At 43.7% G+C, this 22,359-nt stretch overlaps 1 protein-coding gene across 1 annotated transcript; it reads left to right on the top strand.

Moving 5' to 3' along the window:
* The first annotated feature begins 1,042 nt into the window (after nt 1-1,042).
* Nucleotides 1,043-21,963, top strand: LOC146182207 (F-box only protein 30-like). Its single transcript, XM_084577240.1, has 8 exons — nt 1,043-1,317; nt 1,660-1,849; nt 6,092-6,382; nt 7,863-8,144; nt 12,692-12,945; nt 14,069-14,180; nt 19,084-19,248; nt 20,816-21,963. The coding sequence occupies exons 2-8, from the start codon at nt 1,664-1,666 to the stop codon at nt 20,999-21,001; spliced, it is 1,476 nt and encodes a 491-aa protein (XP_084433366.1). The 5' UTR covers nt 1,043-1,317; nt 1,660-1,663; the 3' UTR covers nt 21,002-21,963.
* Nucleotides 21,964-22,359: the final 396 nt, after the last annotated feature.

Raw genomic sequence — 22,359 nt, forward strand, 5'->3', positions numbered from 1 at the left:
TAATGATTTATTTATAGGAAAGGAAAGGCGCAGTAACTGTCTCATTTGTTTTCTGTGGACACCGCAACCGCGTCGTAAGGGAAGGGAGGGAGGTGGGAGTGAAAGTGGAAAGAGAGAAAGGGGAGCCGTAGTGGAGGGCTACGAAGTAATTTCGACCACCTGGGGATCTTTAACGTGCGCTGACATCGCACAGCACACGGACGCCTCCGCTGCCGCGGCGGACAGAAGAGAGAAAGTAGCGAAGAAAGCAAAAAGAAGAGGGAGAGAAAGACGCGCCGCTACAACAGCCGTTGTCCACCACCGAAGCAGTGATGGGTGCAATGAAGGACCACAACAGATAAAAATCGGTGGCTGGCTAGCCCCCGCCGCAAGCGGCGTTGACCTACCGTCCCAGCTAAAGTCCCTGTCCCAGCCCCGTAGGGCCAGGAACTGCCACCCTACACCACCTCCCCGCCTCCCTCCCATGTCAGCCCGCGTTAAATATCCCCAGGTGGTCTAAATACTCTTTAGCCCTCCACTACGGCTCATCCTTCCTTCCACTTTCTCTCCCGCCTTCCTCCCCTCCTTACGGCGCGGTTCAGGTATCCACGAAGCAAGTGTGACAGATACTGCGCTTTTCCCTTCCTGTGGACCAATTATTATTCCCTTTCTCCAATAACAAATTTAAATAAAAATAATGAAAATATATCAGATTGAAAAGCGGGTGTTAATATCGCTGCAACACAAACAGGTTTCGCTCTATTACTATGTTAAAAATGTATGTTTACACCCTCCACAATTTTTTTTTCGTGTTGTGAACCTGTTCTCTTCTTGATAATGACCTTTAATGAACTAAGGGGTGGCGCTTAATGTCATAAGGAGTAACGAGAGCAATTCTAAAGGCACAGCGTTCAGAAAAATTTCCTTCTGAAACGCAATTTCAAACATCGCGCCGCATGAAGGATGTGTGGTAGTCATTAGCATAAAACTTTAAACTCTAGCGGAATCCAAGCCAAGTGTAATTTTTCTTTCTCACTTTAACTAGCCACCCTGCTTTAACTTTGGCAAAAAAATGTGTTTCACATTGCAGCTGGATCAGCATCATGTCTCTAAAATTACTTGCGCCGAAATTAGTCAAATGCTTTTGTGCGCTTGGCAACGATGCACCATCAGCTGTGTGTGTGGTGTTTTAATCCCTTTGTCAAACTTCTCTTGGTTTTGTTGTCGGCTTGCGATGCGATAAATTCGCTTCACTTTAGCACTCACTCGCCGGGAGATTGTTTCAAACGGAAGTGTCGCCTTTACTTCTTGTGACCAACAACCTCCCCCTTAAAAAAAGTATGTGGCAGTTTGTTGTCTTTCTTTGTAGCCATCACTTTGAAGCATACTACACAGTGTTTCTCCAGCATTCACTGCTCGCGAATGTCACTTCTCGACATCAAGTTTCGCGCATAGTCCGTGATAACGATTTTCTGTCTTGACTGACAACTGATAAGGCGTTGGCCGGTTGCTGGGTTATTCCCTGCTGGCCATTTACTGTGTTCCTTTGCGTTCCGTGTTGCGTTATGAATGAGTCCGGCGTGACAAAGCGGTAACTGCCGCTTCATTGTCCGGGCTGTGTATGTGTTCGTGATCTTTTGTGGTCGTGCTGCCTGAAATGGCGTTTGCGCGGCTGTACAGGTCTATGGCAGTGGACGAAGACGGTGATCCCATACACTCTCACTGCCTCAACTGTGTGAGCATTGCGAAATGTACGGCGCGGCTGGAGAAGAGGACGAGCTGCCAAATCGTGCACTGTAAACTCGACTGCGGAGCCAGTTTCCACGCGTGCAAGTGCCAAGAACATCAGTTGCTGTGTCCCAACGTGAAGGTAAGGCCTGCTTGGGCGCTTCTTTTCGCTTTTTTCTTTTTTTCACGCTAGCGATTTGTCTCTCAATAGTAAAGGTTCTGAGTCGCGACTGCGAGCGCCTATGTCGAACAGCGTGTGTTATTGTGTATCGGAGCAGATCACCATCACATAGAGCTGCGTTATGTTGATCTTAACACAGCACTGCAGTAACTGTCATTGTAGATTTGATTACCTGCGCCACATCACATATAGATTTGTTATATAGGGTCCGAGACACATCTTTTCGTTCTTTCATTTGTGAGATTTCACTTAGACACTGCATCATGCATGCATTAGCCAACATACCAACCTCCTTGGAGAGCTTCTCCTCAAATTTTGAATTAACTTTTTATCAATAGGAGTCAATATTGCTTCTGTAGAATACTTGCAAGAGAACTATACCTCTGGCATCTTTTGCCTTGAGTATAGATGTTTTAAAAGCTGTGATTCCAGTTATCCTTTAGCGCCACATATCTTGAGAGTAGCTATTTTCAAGCAAGGGGATCCTGAATGGAGTAGCTGACTTTGTTTATGAAGGTATTCTGTAGGAAATTTAGCGAAGACAGGGGCTAAGACCTCAGTGCTGTTAACTGTGCATAATTTCCTGTATATTGGGCTCAGCCAGATTTTAGTATTGTATCTACGCCATATTTTGTTATAGTTGAAGTGCATAGTTGGTGGGAGCAGAAAATTTTTTAAGCTTATTTTTTTTTTTGTCCTTCTTCAAATACCCCGCAGTGGAGGTATTTTACATGAATAGTGGCCGATTTCAAGGTGTTCAGTGACAGTCCTGAGAGTGTGGCGATTTTCAGGCAGCTCATTTATGTCTTTTGTTGTTTGTGGATGCTGTGTGCCTTGGTGTGATCATTTGTGCCTTATGGAGGGCTTACTGAATTTGAATGAATGGTGGTGGTTGGGCGATATGATATTGTTGCCAATGGAAAAAGGATGAAACTTATTCACGTGTTTCACAGACCAATGCGCCACCACGTGGCAAAAAGTGTTCCTCTCTCCATGATGATCGGCTGTAGTGGCGGCGAGCCATGGAGAAACATACTTACGTAAAGAGTGGATACTCCCGTAGGGCCCTGCGACCGAGCTACTGCACTGCCGCCAGCGCTAAGCACTGGTCAGACCACTGATTTCGTCCTCCGAGATTTTAGGCTCGTGCTTTCGCTCTGTCTCGGTTTCGATAGCAATGCTTTTGAAACTGATTTACATTTGGCTATTAAAATATTCAACATCATCGTCTGAAGTAGAGCGCAAGGGCTTTAATATTTAATTTCTAAGCACGCCATAAATAGATGTAATGAAATCGCAGATCGCAACCTTTTTAACTGGAAATGCCACCAAGCTTCTCGGAGGACCTAAGCAAGGCTGAATTAGTTCATGCAAGTTGGAATAATGCGGTCAGAGCTGTTCTCTTTGTAACTTTTGACATTATTTAGCCGCTTTTCTCACTTGCACAGAATAAGAGGCAGTGGTTCTATACAAAAAGTTTATTTTTCTTGTTTATACTTTGAATTGCATAAAAAAAACACTGAACCAAATTATGAAATGCATCATATTACAAAGATCAGAAAGAAAGAAATCACAGCAAAGCCTGGATCTGGAAGCTGGAAGCCTGGAACAACCTGAAACAATGTAAAAAAAACAGACGCGAGTGGCTGCAATCATTCTATATATTTCTTGGGCACTTAGCGCAACGGGGAAAATTATAGACCCTTGTTCGATGGCTTCAGCATGCATTGCTTAGATCATTCTGCATGTTACAAACAAAGTGATAAGGCCATATGACTGCGGCTGTTCGCAGCAAATAATAAAGATTACAATAGTTTGCGTCATTATTACCAAGAGCCACCTGTACAAGAATGATTTAGAAATTACTAGCAACACATAAAGTTAAAACAGGTGCTCGCGAACTAGCCAAGGCGCATGCATCTTTCATATACATCGGGGTAAACAGCCTTCACAACACGACTTCAAATGCGCATTACACTGTTCGAGCACCGTCAAATAAAACGATTCTGTTACGGTACGAATCAGTGTAGATAACAAATTGGGTTTTAAATGGAAGGTGTTGTAAATGACTTTTCGAAAATTATGCTTTGTAAGTAATGCACATGCTCTTCCGTAGAAGACGGCTCAAGAACAAACGGATGGATGCATGGTAAATCTTCTTCATGGGCTCATATTTTATGTTACATGTGCAAAATACATGTGCTGTAAACAATCTGCTAGCATGTTCTTAGCTTAAGAAACACCAAAATTGATTGTATACGAGCAAAAGAAAACAACTTGCGGAAAAGATGAGGCAACGCGTTAAAAAGCACATTGAGGTGGGCGGCACCGGCAGCATATGACCGGCGCAATACCCATGTCTATACAGAAATGGGACGCTTGGATGCAATCCGGGGCGTATGATGAGCTGTCTATCTTTGAAAGGAAGTGGCAGCACACATTGAATTGCTATGCCGCCTGTCGGGTGGTCAGACCCTTACTTGCTCAGCCGCGAAACGGCTCGAGTGTCCGCTCTTTACGTATGTTTCTCTATGGGCGAGCGGCGATAGCTTTCGGTGTTCTGTTCTCTAGTTATGTGTGGTGTTTGTGAATGAGCGTTTGTATTAACCTCATCGATTTGCGTCTGTTTCCTTTCCTTTTTTATCTTTAGGGTAAGTGATCTAATTTCAAGGTTCATGATGAAAGACTGAAATATAAGAAATTTTAAAAATGGATGCATGGGAGCTGTGCGGCAACCGCATTCATCGAGTTGCCTACTATATTGCGCATCTGGTGGTGCCCTGTATAGGCCTGAAACATGCGAATAGCCTGGGTACTTTAGGCCTTGTTTCTAGCTTGGGAAGACATGTATGAGAATTAGCTCTGTGACAGCGATATAGGAATATTAGTTGGGGAAAACAAATGGAGTTGCATAGTTTGGATAGATTCAAGGATGTTAGAAAGATTAAGATTAGTATAATGAGGGTCTTGAACTGAACGTACATATCCTAGCTTGGGCCTTGCAGAAGGAAGGGTCTTTACAGAAGACTAATTTCAGATTGCGCCGCAGACAGCCATGGATGCCCTTATACTTGTCATTTTCACTTTGGGAGAGGACCACTAAACATATTGTGCTATACTACATTTTTTATTTTTGTGAGACATCGCAGCTGATATTTCCCAGCCACATACAGAATTACTTAATGTTTTGCAAAATATTAGTGGCAGTGGAAAGTGATTGAGGTTTCATTGACATTTAAGTACATTAACCACATTTTTTCTGTTGATTTTAAATTGGGTTGTAGAATGAGGTAAATAATGCAGTCACCAGAAAATAGACATATTTGAAGGGATTTCATTAAAGAAGGTCATTAATCTAGGTAAAGATGGAAGGTAGCTCAGAATGAAACCTTTGGTACTTCAAGGAATCACTGGAGACAGAAGGCACAGTGGTTTTTCGGAAAAACGGGCTGATGCCATCTAGTAAAAATATATACGTAATTCAACCCAATAATAAGGGCTTAAGGTTTATCCATGAAAGTTTCAAGAAAAGCTGACTATGCATGGGGAACCTTATGAAAAGCTTTCTTGGAGTCTTAAAGAACTGAATCTGCAAGTTGGGCAAAGTTTTGTTAGAAGTTTTGTTAGAAGTAGTCTGTGAAAAGTGCAAGTGTACCACACAATGAATATTTACGGAATTCACCCTCACTGGAATGAAAGTAACTGTTTAAAATAAGAGATCTCTTGATTTGGGAGATGGTAGCACGCTTCATTAGTTGAGGATAAACTCTATAATTGGATACAACTAAAAAAGAAAAAGTGGCAGATGCCCTCTAGTTCTCTTTTCTTATGTTTAAGGTATCACAATTAGAGTACAGAAGACTGGTTTTCCAGTGTCGTTTGTTAAATTTCAGATGATTTATTTTGTACTAGAAAATACACAGTGCAATGGAAATTGTGACATATCCGAGGCACAAAACAAAATTCTAGCCTTTGTTTCTCTGATGTGTTTGTCTCTGAGAGTGTACTACTGTCTCTTACGAGTGATAGAAGTGCTTTTACCATGACATTGAAATGTGCAACTTTTCTGGCTGCTACAGAGAGAGATAGTAAATGATTTAGCCTATTTGGTGATGTAACAGGCTTTAAAAGTGTGCCCAATGAAGTGCCTTCTTTTAGTTTCTTACATGGCCAAGAATGTGAAATGGCTTGTTCTGACTGCAGGTGCCATGTGCCAATGCCATCAACGGCTGCCCAGTGTGGCTGCTGCGAAGTCAGGTGGGCAGCCACCTACAGCACTGCCCAGCGAGCCTTGTGTACTGCACAGCCGAGTGGAACCGCTGGGGCTGGCTGGGGGATGCAAGTGGCAAACCGCACTGTGTGGACCGGTCAGGCAAGCTGCAGCTCGACTTTGCGCTGGCCATGCGGGACTTGCGTTCATTGAGAAACGACAGACACTTTGGAAAGCTCTGCAGAGGCAGCAGGGAGGACAGAATGCCAGTGGCCACGGCACCTGTAAGCATGCAAGACATTGCCTTTGAATCTCCGGCTTCTCCTCGTTTCATTATCACAAACTATACATTGAAAACATAGTGGCACGACTGCAGCAGCTGCATTTCGATGGAGGCGAAATACAAAAAGCGTCTGTGCACTGTGTGATGTTGGTGCATATTAAAAGATCCCTAGGAGGTAGAAATTATTCTGTAGCTCTCCACTGCGGCATCTCTTTCTCTCTATCTTCTTAGGTGTCCACCAGGAAGTGTGGCAGGTACTGAACTTTTCGTTTCCTCAAAAATTAACTAACCAGTTAATAAACACAGGCATGAAAGGCAAGTAGATATGTAGAAAGTACCCTTTTCTACATTTTTTCTGACATTGCTCTCCATCAACAAAATGGCTAACTATTAGGCCACACTGCATTGCGGTTTCGCCTACATAGCATTTTATACAGATAGCAGTCACAACTTCTCACTTTGTGCATTTTAGACGCCGTAAAAGTGGCAAATCACCTTCTTGAAGAGAGTTAGGTCTGTGTTTGCTTAAAGATGCCAAGTTTTCAGGCTGAGTGGTATGCACAGCCTTACGGCAACCAAAGAAGAGAAGCCCCAGTTGTCAGCACTGCCTTTTCCCTGGTTCAGTGCTGTGACGTTAGAAGCCAGCACACAGAACTGTCACTGGCCGCTTACAGAGCAGGGACAGATTTGCTGCTTTGTCATTGGTTGCATGCACCCACAGTAGAATCTTGTTTATGCAAACCCAGTTGCCACAAATTTTGGGATGATGCAGTTCCTGAAATTCCCTGTCCAGTGTGCATTCTTTGCAGTGTGCAGAACGTAGGGCGTTCTGAACACTTTGCTACGCCATTGTGGGCGATAAGAATGTGCCAGCCATGGTGCAGCCCTGAGCTCTATGCATTGCCTACACATGGTTGTCATTGAGATCGCCAGTCATGTGTTGTATGCACTGACGTGCATTGACGGGGGGTCTGCACATAGGTGACTTTGTGGTCGCCAACTGTGCTGGAAACATGCAGCTTTGGCATGTGCAGCTTTGGCATGTGGAAATGGAACCTCTGGCATGTTTCATATAGTCAAATATTAAAGACTGATTTTGTTTTTTGTTCAATGAAGTAATACACACGACGTGTACGATAGCCAATAGTTAGCAACTGATGTTTTTTAAGTTGTATCCTGCTATAGTGTTTCGAACAGTTAGCATGCTGTGCTGGCAGCAGTTTGCTTACAAGCTATCTACGCTGCACTTTGCTTTAATAATGATTAGGTGTGTTTTAGGGCAAGCGTTTTCACATGCTTAAAAATGGGCATGTTGAAATTTATGCCACAGTGCAGAGCTTCGACTAGCATGTATTTCAACTGACTTTCCACTAGCATGCTTCGTGGAAGTAATTTTTGCTATTCAGATTGTGTGCATCATAATTATGTGGCTACCACAAAGGTGGGAAAAAATGTGTGAGAAGACCAGGGTTCTCTTGCAGAGGGACATCGGCATTTCCCACAGTGTTCCCTGCCCGTGTAACGGCAGTTGTGATGAAGGCGATGCCCTCGATAGCCCCAGCTCTTTGGAGGGCACCCTGAATGGATACACCAGCCATGTCATCGAGGAAGGCGCAAGTGATGTGGACTACCGACTCATGCACGTGGCTGGTGCTTGCTATGCGTCAAAGCCCGGAGTCGCCCTCAACGTTGAATTGTGTGTCGAGTTCCTGACGCGGTATCAGCTGAAGCCTGACAAGGTCTACACCTTTTCCTGCGGCCAGGTGTGTGGATGTGCATGACTGCTTCTTCTTCACCCTTGCTGTTATTTTGGTGTATAGTGCATGATGGTCGTGCGTAGTTCTTAACGGGATCCTGGGGCAGCAAGGACTCTGCTTTACTACCTTGCTTATTCTATTAACCTCAACAGTTAACATGCTGTGTGTGAGTGGTGCTTTAAGAGCAGAAGTAATTTATTTTATCATTTTTTGTAATAGCTTCGAGCTTTTATGCTGCAGAATAAAGCAAAATTGTGCAAAAGCCATGTTAGGGTAATCAGCAGCTGCGTGACGTGTGACTGTTTGCCTTTTTGTTGTTTTCACATTCTTGTGTGTGAATGTTTGAAGCCTTCTGTATTCGTGTATTGCCTGCCTGTTTGCTAGTTCTTTCATGCTTCTTTACCATCACACCTGGTGCATGTTTGCTAGGAGATATTTCTGTTGCACAGTTTGGTTTTTGAGGGCCTCTAACATGATTGCAAGCATTGGTTTCCTTCCTTTTTTACTACAGGCATGCTATCACTAGTGAGATACACAGGCAAGCCCGTGCAAGAGAGGCTGCTTAAAAGCAAGTTGAAGCATAATTGCTGGAAAATAAATATGCCGCATCCTGTCTTTAGAAAGTTAAAACTTGAGCTCATTAAGTGCAACTTTTATTCTTTCTTTGTTTTGTACTCAGTAGTTTCAATTAAACTTGATGTTTAAATGTCCTTTCAAGTGAACTGTCTTAGTTGATGTCGTTGGCAATCGGTTTTCGCATTAATTTGGTCCTGAATAACGCAACCAGGTGATGGACTTTGGCTTCACTTCACACAAGCAGTACAAGTGTGCCTGTATGGCCTAGAGGTAGTGTCTGATTTGGGATCCAAGTGTCCTGAGGGTTTGATACTCCTCACCTTCCCATCTCGAAGCAGCTACCCGATTTGGCAGCTCTGCCACCTAATGTGGTCCTGCGATGTCACACAACCAGCCCACCAATCAATGGCCGATTATGCCATTTGCCAACTGCCATAGGCTTCTTCAGTATACATAATGGGTTTATCACTAGTTATTCATCTAGTGCCAGCTTACTAAAGGTTTTAAAGGGATGCTGAAAGGTTTCCCAGAAAAAGTGAGTGAAGAGGTGCACTTTACTATTTTCCACCCTCGGAATTCGAATTTCTCATCGAAATCAGGCAAAGGAAAGCGCAAACCTATTTTATTTTGGTGAAAAGTCCAGCAGCAGCGGCGGGCCACTTCGCGCGCCGCGCTGCCTCCTGTGATTGGTTGGGCCTCTTGTGACGTCAACAAAGGTATTTGCTTGGTGGGCCCCGGCGCGGTCGCGCCGCTGCATATTAAGCGCGGCGCACGGTGGTTTGATGCTGCTGGTTTGCTTCTTATATGACGATGAAACACATGGACGATTACCCAGAGGATCTTGGTGTCATGGCTTATATGTTCGAACCAATAGACTGATCCCACCGGCCAGTTTCACGATTCTGCCGCTGTCGCGGTGCATGCTGGTACATGTAGTCAACCGGTTGCTCCAGTCGCCCGGACAGCCTGCGCGCCGTGTTTCCGAACAATTTTTAGTTCGTGTGTATGCCTTAGTGCATTGGGAAAATTCATCTGTCTCGTTCCTGGGTGCTGTAACAGCACATAGCACATATATTACTCTAGTGTTATGTATTTATGCAATAGCTTATACAGCTCGTTCGGCCGAATAGCCGTCGGCGCTGTTGTAGTAGTAGAAGTAATAGTTGTTGGCACCGCATGTCGGAAATAAGGAGTACTGCGTAAAATCCTTACACTGGTAATTTGTCCTTCTACTGACTGATAATTGATTGGTATTTGATAGGTGACGATGAGCTAATGGAATCAATGTGATTAATTGATTAAATAAGAAAAAAAGAAATTGGAAAATGGATGGTTCGATAGTCTCAAAACGCTCAGATGAAAAGACAATTTGATGATGCTTAGAAAATTTAGTGTAATTTGCCACTTAATTAGTTGAAATAATTGAAAAATGAAAACTTGTGTGTTCTATTATCCGAATAAAAGGCCTGTGCTAGATGGTTCTGTTTATGAAAATTTACAAAGTGTAATTAAATGGAAAAAAATTAAAAATAAAAACAGGGCCTCAATGGTGTCAAAATTATTTGTACTTTAAAGCCAATGCTTGATCATGCCATTAATTGATCTATTAAGTATTGAAATATTTCAAAAATGAAGAATTAGAAAATCTGGGTTGACATGTGTCAAATACTCAAAATAAAAAGCCAACGCGTGATGATACTAAAAAAGAAAATTTAAAGTATGTAATTGGTTAATTAACTGAAATACTTGAAAGAAGTCAACATTAAAAAAATTAGGGGGGTTCAAAGGTGTCAAAATGCCCAGGATAAAAAGTCAATGCTAGAGGGCACTAAATGACAAAATTTAGAGTGCGTAATTGATCAAAAATAACTGAAGTGATTGAAAATCCTGAGTTATTAAAAAAGGTAGTTCAAAGGTGTCAAAATTAGTTTGACATCGTTAAGTGTACTTTTTCATTTCATACAATCATTGAGATATTTATTTGGTCACTTTTATGCTTTAATTTTTTCATTATCGTCATCAAGCAGTTACTTTTATTTTGTGTATTTGACCCATCTTCATAATCTCAGTTTTTCCACTATTTTGAATAAATGATTGGTCAGTTCCCCCTTCTAAATTTTCTTGATTAGTCTATCAATCATTGACTTTTCGTTTTATGAAATTTAGCACATTTGAACCCCATTTATTGTTTTTTTTTTTGTTTTTATTACTTCAGATATTTGAGCAAATACACACTTTCAATTTTCTTTATTAGATCATCAAACACTGGCTTTTGATTACGACCATTTTGTTAGTATTGAAACCCCTTTTTCTAATTTCTCATTTTTTCAATTAGGTCACTAAATAATTGATTAATTACATAATCTAAAATTTCTGTTAGCATCATCATGCATCGGCTTTTAATCCTTAGCATTTTGACACCGTTGAACCCCTCTTTATCCAATTTATTCATTTCTTTCTTTAATTCATCAAATAATTACAATAATTTCTTTATTTCGCCATCACCTATCATACACCAATCAACCATCAATTACCAGAACCATAAATTACCGTGATACGATGTTTTGTACGCAGCCCTCATTTATTTCCGACAAGCTCCTCACAACTGAATCGGAGGCTACTGGTTGAACAAAAATTAAGGCCCCTAGAGCGCTTGCTTTGCATCAACAGTCACTGTAACATCAACAGTCACTGTAATAATGACAACGAATTTTTCTCGGCAGTGAGGTATGGGAAGTATGCGTTGAGTTCATGTGAAGCGGAGATTGCGGAGAGTGTAGTCGTATGTGCTCGCGCTGAGCAGCCGACTACAACAAGCGGAAACCCGGCGCATGCGCAAATCGGTCGGTGGGATCGGTCTATGCAGAGCAAACCTCCCCAAGAAAGAAACGATGCTGGCTCAAGCGGTGATTTTGACTCGAACGAAAGTGAAGTGTCAGCACCTCCACGTATTGGAAACGTCCTTTGGTAATGAGTGAATTTTGAGGCGAGTAAATGTAGTATAACACTGATCCACGTAGCATAGCACTGTTGTCTTTGACGGCTTGAAATCCTTTCGCTTAACTGCAGTGACCCACTTCGCGGAAAGCTTCTTATTTTGCAGGAAATAGTGAAAGATCACATCGTCGCGGGCGCCGGTGTTCGTGCAGTCGAAGGCTGCGCAGAACGCCGGCATGATGGGTCCACCGCGTCACTCGATATTGTACACGTTTCTGTACCTTACAACTAAAACGCACAAATACAGAAACACAGTGCAGCTCCAAGCAGCTTATGCAGGCACACACGCAGAAAGAAGTACGGTCGCGGAGGCTGCGAAGCGACGATCACCAGTTTTGACGTCATCACTCCACGGTTTCCGGTTTCGGCTCGCATCGTCAGGGTCATCAGCAGCGCTCGGCGGACGGCGGGGGGCGGAGCTACCGCGCAAATTTAAACGGCGATTACGTCGCTCCCAAGCAATGAATCTGCAAAAAAATTTCACCCGCATGATTTATGAGGACCCCACATCCACACGTGAGCATCTTAATGAATTCGAAAAACTCTTCAGCTTCCCTTTAAATAATTGAATCCACGCCCAGCGTTAGGTGCCTTTGAAATGCATGGAAAATATAGGCAGTGAAGTTTAGAAATTTGTTTGAATTGAACAAAATTTCAAATTAGTATTAGAGGTTGAATTATTGTGAGTAGCGCATCTTAAAAGTGGATGCAAAAATAGAGCTTGGGGATCTGCTTTTTCAAAAAGACTCTAGGTTGAGTACACCTTGATCCTTTTAATTTTTTTCATGGGCAAAATTTGGGGGCTAGATTTAAGCAGGTATCTTTTTGTGCAAGTGCTGAGCATTCCATCATTCCTCTAAAGAAAAGGTGCCCTTTCTTTGTAGAACCCTCACAGTGTTTTCGTGTACGAATTGTTAGATCTGGCCAGGGCCTGAATTTGGAGCTTTATATAGGCTTTTGTTGGACGTTGGACGTTGCAGGTCTTTCGGCGGGACGAATATGCCTGGCATTACCAGAATGTGCACAGGGACATCCACTGTGGCCTCAACGGCTGGCTGGAGCACCGGTGCCCACTGGCGCAGTACGGCTGCAGTTTCTCGAGGCGGCGTTTTCACCCGGTACCTCCGGGCTCTCAGCTCGTCTTCAGTGAGGTGTTGGAAAGCTTTGGGCTGGCTTTTCCTGTGGAACCCCTACATGGAGGAGAAGTGGCTTTAAAAAGCGGCTCTCAGGAAGAGTAAGCAGTGGCGTTTTTCTGTGAAACTACACCAAGACCTTCAAGCATGCATTACATTAAAAATGCAACTGGTGTGCAGTCTTTGTCAAAAGTTAAGAGCTCAGAGTGTTCTTTTCGAAGCCACATCATGTGGCTTGTGATGCATTCCCAGAGTTCTAAATCTGTAGGAAGTCGGAGGGATTTTTATTGCAAAAGCAATACTACGCCAGGTCAAACTGCTCGTTGCTGTGTGCCGTGTGCGGGGTTCCTCATAAAAAAATCAGCCTGCCATGAAGTTTGAATTCATGTTACCCCTATGCCACGGGCAGGAGCTGCCAATTCTGGTCGCTCCTTTCATACGGGAGGGTGATATCAGAATCGGCTTGCCAGAACCGTTTGCATTCTCGTTACCCCTACAACACGCAGGCACGTAAAGGAATAATGTAGCAGGCAAAAAAAGCTTTCGCAATTCAACTTAGGTTAACCAGAACTAAACCACAACTAATTTTTGTCCTACCCTTTTCGATGGGAAGAACTTCTACTAGTGCTAAAGGAGTGCCTCTACATGCCTTCTAAGCAGACCCTCTAGTATCTAAGCTTGAAACTTATGTGGCCATTGATGCCTGTCTAAATTGAGTCAAGGGTACTATACAAATTGTCTTTGATAACTCATTTGATAGAGGGTAGAGAGATGGGATTCTTACAGAATTAGAAGTAAAATGAACAGGTGTTGAGGAAAGCCTCAGTGCACCTAACTGATAATCGTAATTTAGGGTTTTGCGACACCTTGGTCTTGTTGGTCACTGCCATTAGTTGTGAGATTTTTTCTATTCTTTCAGTATTGACTTACCATAAAATCTTGTGCGAGCGCCCCATCAAAAATAAAAACGGGCATGGGCAGGGCTGGTAATGCGAAGACATGCTGGTCGCGAAGGGTGTCAGACTGGATTCCAAGAGAAGATTAGTGTAGCAGGGCTTGGCACAAATTTAGGTGGACGAAGGAGATTAGGAGGATTGCCGGAATAAAGTAGATGCAGCTGGGATAGGACCGGGTTGATGGGAGGGATATGGGAGAGGCCTTTACCCTGCTGTGAGTGTTGTCAGACAGGTGGTGACAAAAGATTTCTGCATTTCTTTCTTTTAGGGCAGGAGACCACCTAGCCAATGGGCACTTACACTCCAATGGTGCACTCGACGAATCCTCTACTGCCTCCCCAGCTCCCAATGGCCCAGCTTTCTCTGATTTTCCCTTTGAGGTGAGACCCAGCATGTCAGTGCAAGTTACCGGCTAATTTATTCGTCCACTAAAAATGAAATTATAAAATGAAGAAAGGTGTTGCAACTTGTATGTGGCATGCAAAGCCATATGTTCTTACTTGCGTGCATGCATGTGTCCTTCAGCTGCGAATATTATCCACTGGGATGAAACATGTCCAGGTTTTGCAAAAAAAAATTTCACTTTCTCAATCTCATTTATGCACTTTCACAACATAACAAGATCTTGTTATGTTGATATTATGATTGAACTCTGGGTTCAAGATTACAGTTTTATTTCCTTTGACTGGTTTTTGTGAGAAGTCGTCATGTAAACAGTCTGGCTTATTCTAATGTTATTACCTATGCACCACTATTGGTGCACACACTCCCAAACACCCTTAGAGTGAGGGGGTGTAGCTGCTTCGGTCTCAAAGAAGATGCCCTCGACTTGCGTGGCAAGCTCAACCAGAAGTCAATTACCTGTATTGACAGAAGGGGGTGGCCGTTTGGTGCCCAGCTTTCACCGGTTCAAGCCAGAGTGAGGGTCGGAGTCAGAAATAACAAACAAAAACAAACTTTATACACAGCAAGAGATGGTACAGAGCAAATAAACACCAAATTATTCACCGGGCACTGTTGCAGACTGACGTCTGGAGAGTCACTACGTGGCCATCCTGCAGACGAGTGCCGCTCCCTCGCAGATCTCTCAGGCTTGCCGAACAGCGGGTTGATCTCGGGAGCTGAGCAGTAGCACCACAGAAACTGCTGCAACACTCACTAACAATGGCTGGGTGCTGAAGCAACGCGACCTGAATAAATAGGGTGCGCCGCATCTGCCTGTTACAAAGCGTCAAGACTGACGCGCACATACACATAACTTTCGCTCTTAGCGTCCTCTCTTCCTCTCGCTGAGCCACGCATCATCGTTTAGGTGCTGTAGAACATTTTCGAGACGATCCGCATTTTGCAGCCGAGTGAGTAACCTTCTCCGCCGAGTGTATAGGAGGCAGGGGTGACGCTGATACGTGCAAGGCTATGGTCTCTCCTCGTGCAGAGGAGGAGACGTTTCTCCAACATTCTCGAACTCCCTATGCGACGCTGCGCGTGTGCTTTTTTCACGCTGCACTGACTTAATAGAAATGTGCGCCGATTTTGTGACATCTAGCTAGGTCTTTAAAACTGCTGATGCATGCAGCACAGCAAACCCAGATGCACGCACACAGGATGTGTTCATGGGGAAGGTCAGACCCCCAACTCCTGGTCTTAATTGTATTTGTGTCGCTGTTCAGCTGTTATTGTTGAAAAGACACCTAGATGCACCTTACATGCTTTTGCGCCCTGCGTCATCCTGCATCATACATATCGGAAAGGGGCACGCATCTTCATGTGGCCCATGGTCATGCTTGATTAGCAATTTTATGCGGAGGAGGGAAGCTCTACAATCAGCTCAGACTCATGCCGTGAAAGCCTCTCGGTTTGATCCATGCCCGGTTTTGGCATGTGCACCCCACAGTTAGCACAAGAGCAGAGACCTGAGAGGTGCTAGGCAAGTGCAAACAGTTATTCGGGAGTTGGAAGAGAATATGCATCTTGTTTCCTCTTAGTTAGTTAATGTAGCCAGTTTACTGTTGAAAAATTATTGAAAAATCTTTTGAGTTCATTTGCAGGCGAGAGAGAGAGAGAAAGCTCTTTATTTGCACCCGTCAGAGATTATGGATGATCGGGTGAGACGCAGCTCCCCCTTTACATTGAAAGGGCGAGTTACATTGAAAGTGCACTGTTCGGGAAAAGTAAAATTCTCTCACAGAAAGTTCTTACTCTCACTTGGGCGTCGCTTGCTAAGCCTAAATGGCCCAATATGGTATGGACCTACATGCCAACTCTTCCGGATTTTCTTTAAAATGCACGAATTTTTATCAGTCTTAGGATTTTACGAATCTTGCATGAAATTGTATGAAAAATATTTTATTTGACAAAAAAAAAAAGACGGAAATCTATTAACACTACACAGTGGCTCCTTTCACCACCGCCCCGTGAGGTCAATACTTACTTGCGATGTCATCATCAGCAGCTGCAACATTGTAGTGACTTCTGTCGTTTATTTAGGGGGACACAAATCCATATCCAGAACTCAATACCACCTTTGCCAGACTTCTATGAGCCCTCCGCAAACCTTTGTGCATGCATTTGGATTTCAATGTTGTCTTCGGTTTCTTGTGTGACCAGCTGCTGCATCTGATAGTGTGAATGTGATGTTTTAGGTTTAGCGGCTTTGCAGTGCAATGATGGGCTCGAAGTCATGGCAGTACTTCCACGGGTTTTTGAAATTGTACGCATACAAATTTCTATGCTTTGTGCCTTCTAAGAAAGGAGACAAGTTTGTAATGTGAACCACTGTGTGTAATGTGTGCACCACGTGTAATGTGAACATCTTGCATGGCAGCAAGTCTGACATCAAGGTCCGCACCACTTCGAAGAAGCACCAGTGATACCTGCGAGCCACAGAGAGCCAGCCAAGCCTATCAAGTTTCGCATGCAGTGGTAGTGACCTCGGTGTGATTCGTGCGAAATAAGTTAGTGCAAAGGACAGACACAAGAGAGGAAGGCAGGTTGACGCACTATTCGTGTAGAATACCTGTTCACTGCACTTTTAGTTGAACCCAACATCCTGCTGAGTGTCAGCGATCATTCTAGATTACTTTTCTGAAAATTGTTCCCTAAGTGCAAAAAAAGCAAGCGCTACGCTTGTGGATGAATTAAGCCGATGTCAATGTCCGTGAGTGTGGACACATTTTTTCTTGATGCCTTAAAATAAATAGCAGGTATATTTTATTTCTGTGGAGGGGTAGCAATAGGAATACTCAGCTTTACCCTATAGTTGCGACATATTTCGTTTAGAAGATCAGTCGAGTTGAAAGCCACCCTCTTCACCTCGGAACAATACAAGGGGAAGTGATCGGTCACAAGATTGGAAATCTAATACTGGACGAGGTGAAGCCCTGTAGTTTGCCTCTTGAAAGCCTGTTGGCTATATCTTCTGATGATGCCAATGTCATGGTTGGCAAGAAACCGTTGCTACAGTATTGAGAGAGGCCCAACCAGGCTTTATTGGGGCTGATTACCTTGACCACCTCAGCAGCTTGGCCGCCCAGAAATGAGCTTCATGTCTTCCTGTAAAGAATGATGAAGCTTTGGTTGATATCCTTCTTTTACCTAGAGAAAAGCTCGGAATGGAAAGATTGACTTAAAGAGTTTCAAAGGTTGCATGATATTGAGTTCAGGAAGACGTTGAAGCATCTGTTGACATTTTGGCTGTCTTTGAGGAAGCTGTTTGAAGAGTCTTCTAGAGCAGTGAAAACCACATCTTATCTTTCTGCTGAAACAAAACAATGCAGCTAGCAGAGTTTGTTTTTGGAGTCGTACCAGATTCCAAACACTTCTTCACGAACCGCCAAGGACCTGGCAGCGTCCAAATCTGCTGCTAGCCATCCCAAGACTGCTGCAGGCATCGTAAAAAAAGAAAAAAGCACTGATGATGATGGACTCTGGTTAAAAAGAAAAGGACTTCATTCTGTGCCGCAATGAAAAAAAACTGAAATTTCATACCAAGAGATCTGGAGAAGCCAGCAATGTGACCCGTGAAGAGCACTTATATTTTTTTTTTCCGTCGTGAGGTTTAAGCGAAGCATGCTGTCTTTTTCTGCTAAATGTTAAAACCTCTTTTGAAGAAAACATACTGCCTTCTTCGGGTGCAGGTTTCTTAGGTGCATATACTGAGGGGTCTCTTGAGCCACCCTTTTGAGGATCTCTTGACTAGATTTGTGCGGCCAGGTTTTCTCAAGGGATGCCATCCGTAGCTGGAAATTGCCTGCGGAGCTGCAGAAAACCAAACAGATAATGAAGACATTAGGACAACACAAAATACGCTGTGGTTGAGATGCTGAGCACATGAAAGAATAGTTCCTCTCTGCTGTTTGTTTCTGCTTCACAGCAGCATGTGATCACATTCACCACAAGTTGCCGCTAGAAGACGTTACCCTCAAGATGGCTGAAATTGTCTAAGTGCAGGCACTGGAAACTGCTTCATTCAGCAGTGGACATCATTTTATTATGGTGTTGTTAGCTGTTCTGCCTCAGCAGAGTGGTGAATTAAAAGAAGAAATAGATGCACTTCGAGTGAGTGGAGTATGCTATCTTGCAAGCATACCAGGTTCCAGCAGATCTGTTGAATGAGCCAAGGTGTGACATGCAGTGGTCACAATTGGGAAGCATTTGAGGTGTCACTGAATCGCTCAGCTTCTAGAGAATTTCATTGGTTATGCTTTGCATCCTCTCCATTCCCCACAGTAGTGCTGTATCTGAGAGGATATTGCTCTTTGTCAAAAAAAAGGAACTTGGGAGTTTTGCCCATCTGTTTTTGAGAAAACTCTCGAAAGTCTGCTGGTGGTGAAAGGGCTTGCATTGAGCTAACTGACAGAAGTTTCTAAAACGGGAAATATCAGCAACAGCAAGATAATAACAAAAATAAGTTGTGATCCAGTGCAGTTTTAGCTCATTACTCTCCTGGACATGAATTTCACTTGTGATTGTGAAAACGTGAGCAAGCTTGTCGCAAAAGGTAAATTCGTGGAGACTTGAAAAGTAGGTATGTGCCCTCCTTCTCCTCTCATCGGCACGATGAGAGTTCTAAATCTAAGTTTCTAAATCTTCAGGTTGTAAAGTAGGCCTGCTTCTTGAAGCAACCACTGTGTGCTCACACAGTGACGGGCGTATGGCTGGTGTGATGGCTTGTTGCAAGTTGCATGTTGCAGGAGCGTGCAGCTAGCGGTGCCTGCTATTGAAAGTACAGTGGGTATGTGGAAGTGATGTTGTGGCAGCATTTCTTTTTTGCTTTCATTCTAGGTGCTGCAGCACATAGCTGCCTACTTGGATGCCTTTAGCCTGAACAATTTCTCGCTGGTCTCAAAGCGTCTGAGGGACGTCTCATGCTCCCTTCTCAAAAGTCGAGGAATGGTGGACTTCCAATGGGAGAAATGTGGAACTGACGGCTGGACCGTTTGCTCAAAGGTAAGTATTTCCTCATACAGTCGAAGCTCAACATAACAAAGTCTCACTAGCAGGAAAAAATTTCGTAAAGTCATGATTTTCGTTTCATCCAGGTTTTGATGACTTAGCAGTCTGAATAAAGCTACAGGTTCATGGAACAACCTTAGTAAATAGGAACTTGTAAGTAATGTTATTCAGGAAAGAAAGCGGAAAGCTGCATAAGTAAAAGTGCTAACAAGGGCATTGGCTGCCCTTTTGTATGTCAGGATCATAATGAGTGACAGCAAACAGATGCAAATGCATCATTTTTCTCCATGTGCGTATGGCAAAGAGCATGGAGGAAGGAAAGCATAGGAGAGGCCATTGCTATCCGAGCTGCATAGCAAAAAATATGGCGGAAGTGGCATACTTTCGTAAAGGCTACTGGGATTCCTTGGTCACATTTTGTCTCATGTGTTTTGTATCACCCATATAGTCTACGTTTTTGTTTGTTTACTTATTATATTGTAAGCCCTAAAAGGGACCAATACAGGAGTGGATGAACAAAAGGTACAAAATTGGGCTGGTCATATCATGAAACTGAAAAAAACAACAAAACAGTTCAATGGTTTATATGCATCATTAAAAATTGCCATGCACTGAAAAACTCGTTTCATTCCCTTCATAAAGAAAATACAGCTTAGGATGTGGATCATCAGAAAAGATCAGATTTTCCAACCATTTTTTAAAATTGCGTATGGAGGAGGGCTGTGATGGCAGAATCTAGTAATGAATTCCATTCACTAATTGCTCATGGAAAAAAGCTGTATTTGAATGCATCATTGTGGGTGGGTATATTACAAACTGTGCCGGATCTGTTGATATTATGTAGGGTTCATATAAATTAATTTTAACCTGGTCATGAATAATTTGAAATAGGAACTTCAATCTGTCAGATTTGGTCCATAGTTGACTAATACATGCAAGCCATGATCTGTAGTCACGTGATAGAAGCACACTCATGCTGACTGGCTTGTCTTCCATGGGGTGAAGCTCAGTCTTCCCCGGTGAACGGAACTGTGGTACAGGGGCCCACAGTGCAGGCTGGCTGATTCTGGGAATTAACCGTCATTTAACTCCCCACCTCCATCAGATTCCAGTGCGACGGAGGATGGAGGGAAAAAGTTGGCTTTGAGAATGAGACCTGATGGGCGTGTGACTGGTGTGATGGTTTGCAGCAACTTGCAAGTTGCAGGAGTGTGCAGCTAGCGGCGCCTTGCTGTTGAGAGTGCAGTGGGTATGTGGGGTACATGCAACGCGGATTTGAGGTTGCAGAAAAGCAAGATGGCAAATATGTTTTGGTAGTTTTTCATAGCTTTTGGCCTGCATTAGAGAGAAAAAGTCCAGAAAATTGAACAAGAGAAGTTTCAAACGTCTCAAATTTTGGTTGGTGTTATACATCGACTCTATGGAGCGCGTGCTGGTGCCACAGCAGAGTCCGAATGATTGGACATGTGTGGAAAATTGGGTGTTCAAAAAATCGGTTGGCCATTGTATTGATTGGTATGGTAAATGGAGTTGATTGAGCTGACTTTGCCATCATTTTCAGAGCTGGTACTTCAGCAACGGATTCACTCCAGTTAGGAAATGGGCATTCTCGGACGAGGAACACATGTCCAACCACCTCAGGGAGTGTAGCTTCTTCGACCGCAATGTCAAAACAATGCCCACGGCTGTCTGCTTTGGCATTGGGAACTCTCCAAAACCCAAGACACTACTCCACTTGGCCCTGTAGAAGGCTGTATTGCCAGGCTTGGTTCAGGTTCCGGTTCTGTGAAGCCATGAAGGTACAATAGTGGCGGCAAGTTGTAGGCTCACGTTGAGAGAAACTGCAGCACATACTAGTAGGCTGTAGTGCTGGGAATGTGATTTTGTTGTCTGTGGTCAAATGGAGGCATGATTTCGTGAGCTGCCGCTTTGGCTTTTCCAGGGATTTCTGTTCTGTTGTATGTGAACGAAGCGGGAACACGTGGGGACTTGCGGCATAATTCTGCCTTTTCAGGTGTGTGAATGAAAACAGTAAAATATTGCTGTGTGGTTCCTAGTAGGAGACTGCAGTCATTGTTTCACGTGCTTGGCGATCTGAATGCCAAGGATCGTTGCACATTGTGTTTTTGAAACAAATGAGGTAGAGCTGAGATATGTGGCATTGCTTTTCGTTCAGCAGTGATTTTCAGATATTCCAGTTAAAGTGTTTGATTAGCAAGCTTTGTCAGTTGATGATCAGGAAGAGATGCATCATTATGCATCTCTGTTTTGTTTGCCTGAAGAGAACTTGGTGAAGGCAGAAATAGAAGGTAGGGAAAAATGCAGGTGTGTATTGCAAAGAAGTGTATGGCCGTCTAGCTATGATAGAATTTTCTAATGGCAGGAAACGAACATACCCTTTGATAAACTTATGCGATTCTATGCGTTGAGAGTGTTGTATAGTTAATAGCTCTGAGCACTAGATGAATCATTTAAGCTCGTACAGCTCTGCTAATCTGATAATACAGTCGAACCCAGATATATCGAACTCGAAGGGGATCGCGAAATAGTTCGATATATCGATAATTCAATATGCAGAAATCGGCTTGTGGCGGCACTTGCGATGCGAAAAAACGATACCGCATTTGTCGCGTAATCAACCCACTCTCATAATATACCCACCCTCCACTTTTGCACCCGAGAATTTAAAAAAAAAAAAATGCGTTAAGGCCAGCTCGCTCACATGCGAGCGATTGAGCGACCTCAGCGACGATGCGGCAGCGATAGAGCGAAAATTTTCAAACTTGGAACTGCGTCCCTCTCGCTGCTCGAGCCACCGCGGCAGCTCAAAACAAGGTTTCTGTGTCGCCGCGGCAGCGCGAGCATTTTCGCTTGCATGTCGATGGCGCGCGTCACTCCGTATCGGTCCTCTCATCCACATTTCATTTCTTGGCAGCGTGCCAAGATGCTGCGCAGCGATAACGCCAGGGCGTGTTTATCTTTTGCTAGCTCCTGCGATGACGGGGAGCGAACTTGGCAGCTGATGGCTTGATTGCACAAGCCTGGTTCGATTTATCACGCCGCGTTTGGAGCGGGCATCATGATCGCAGCAGCTGACCGTGTGCT

The sequence above is a fragment of the Amblyomma maculatum genome, chromosome 8, assembly GCF_055883805.1.
Source record: "Amblyomma maculatum isolate TAMU_Amacu chromosome 8, ASM5588380v1, whole genome shotgun sequence".
Taxonomy (NCBI): Eukaryota; Metazoa; Arthropoda; class Arachnida; order Ixodida; family Ixodidae; genus Amblyomma; species Amblyomma maculatum.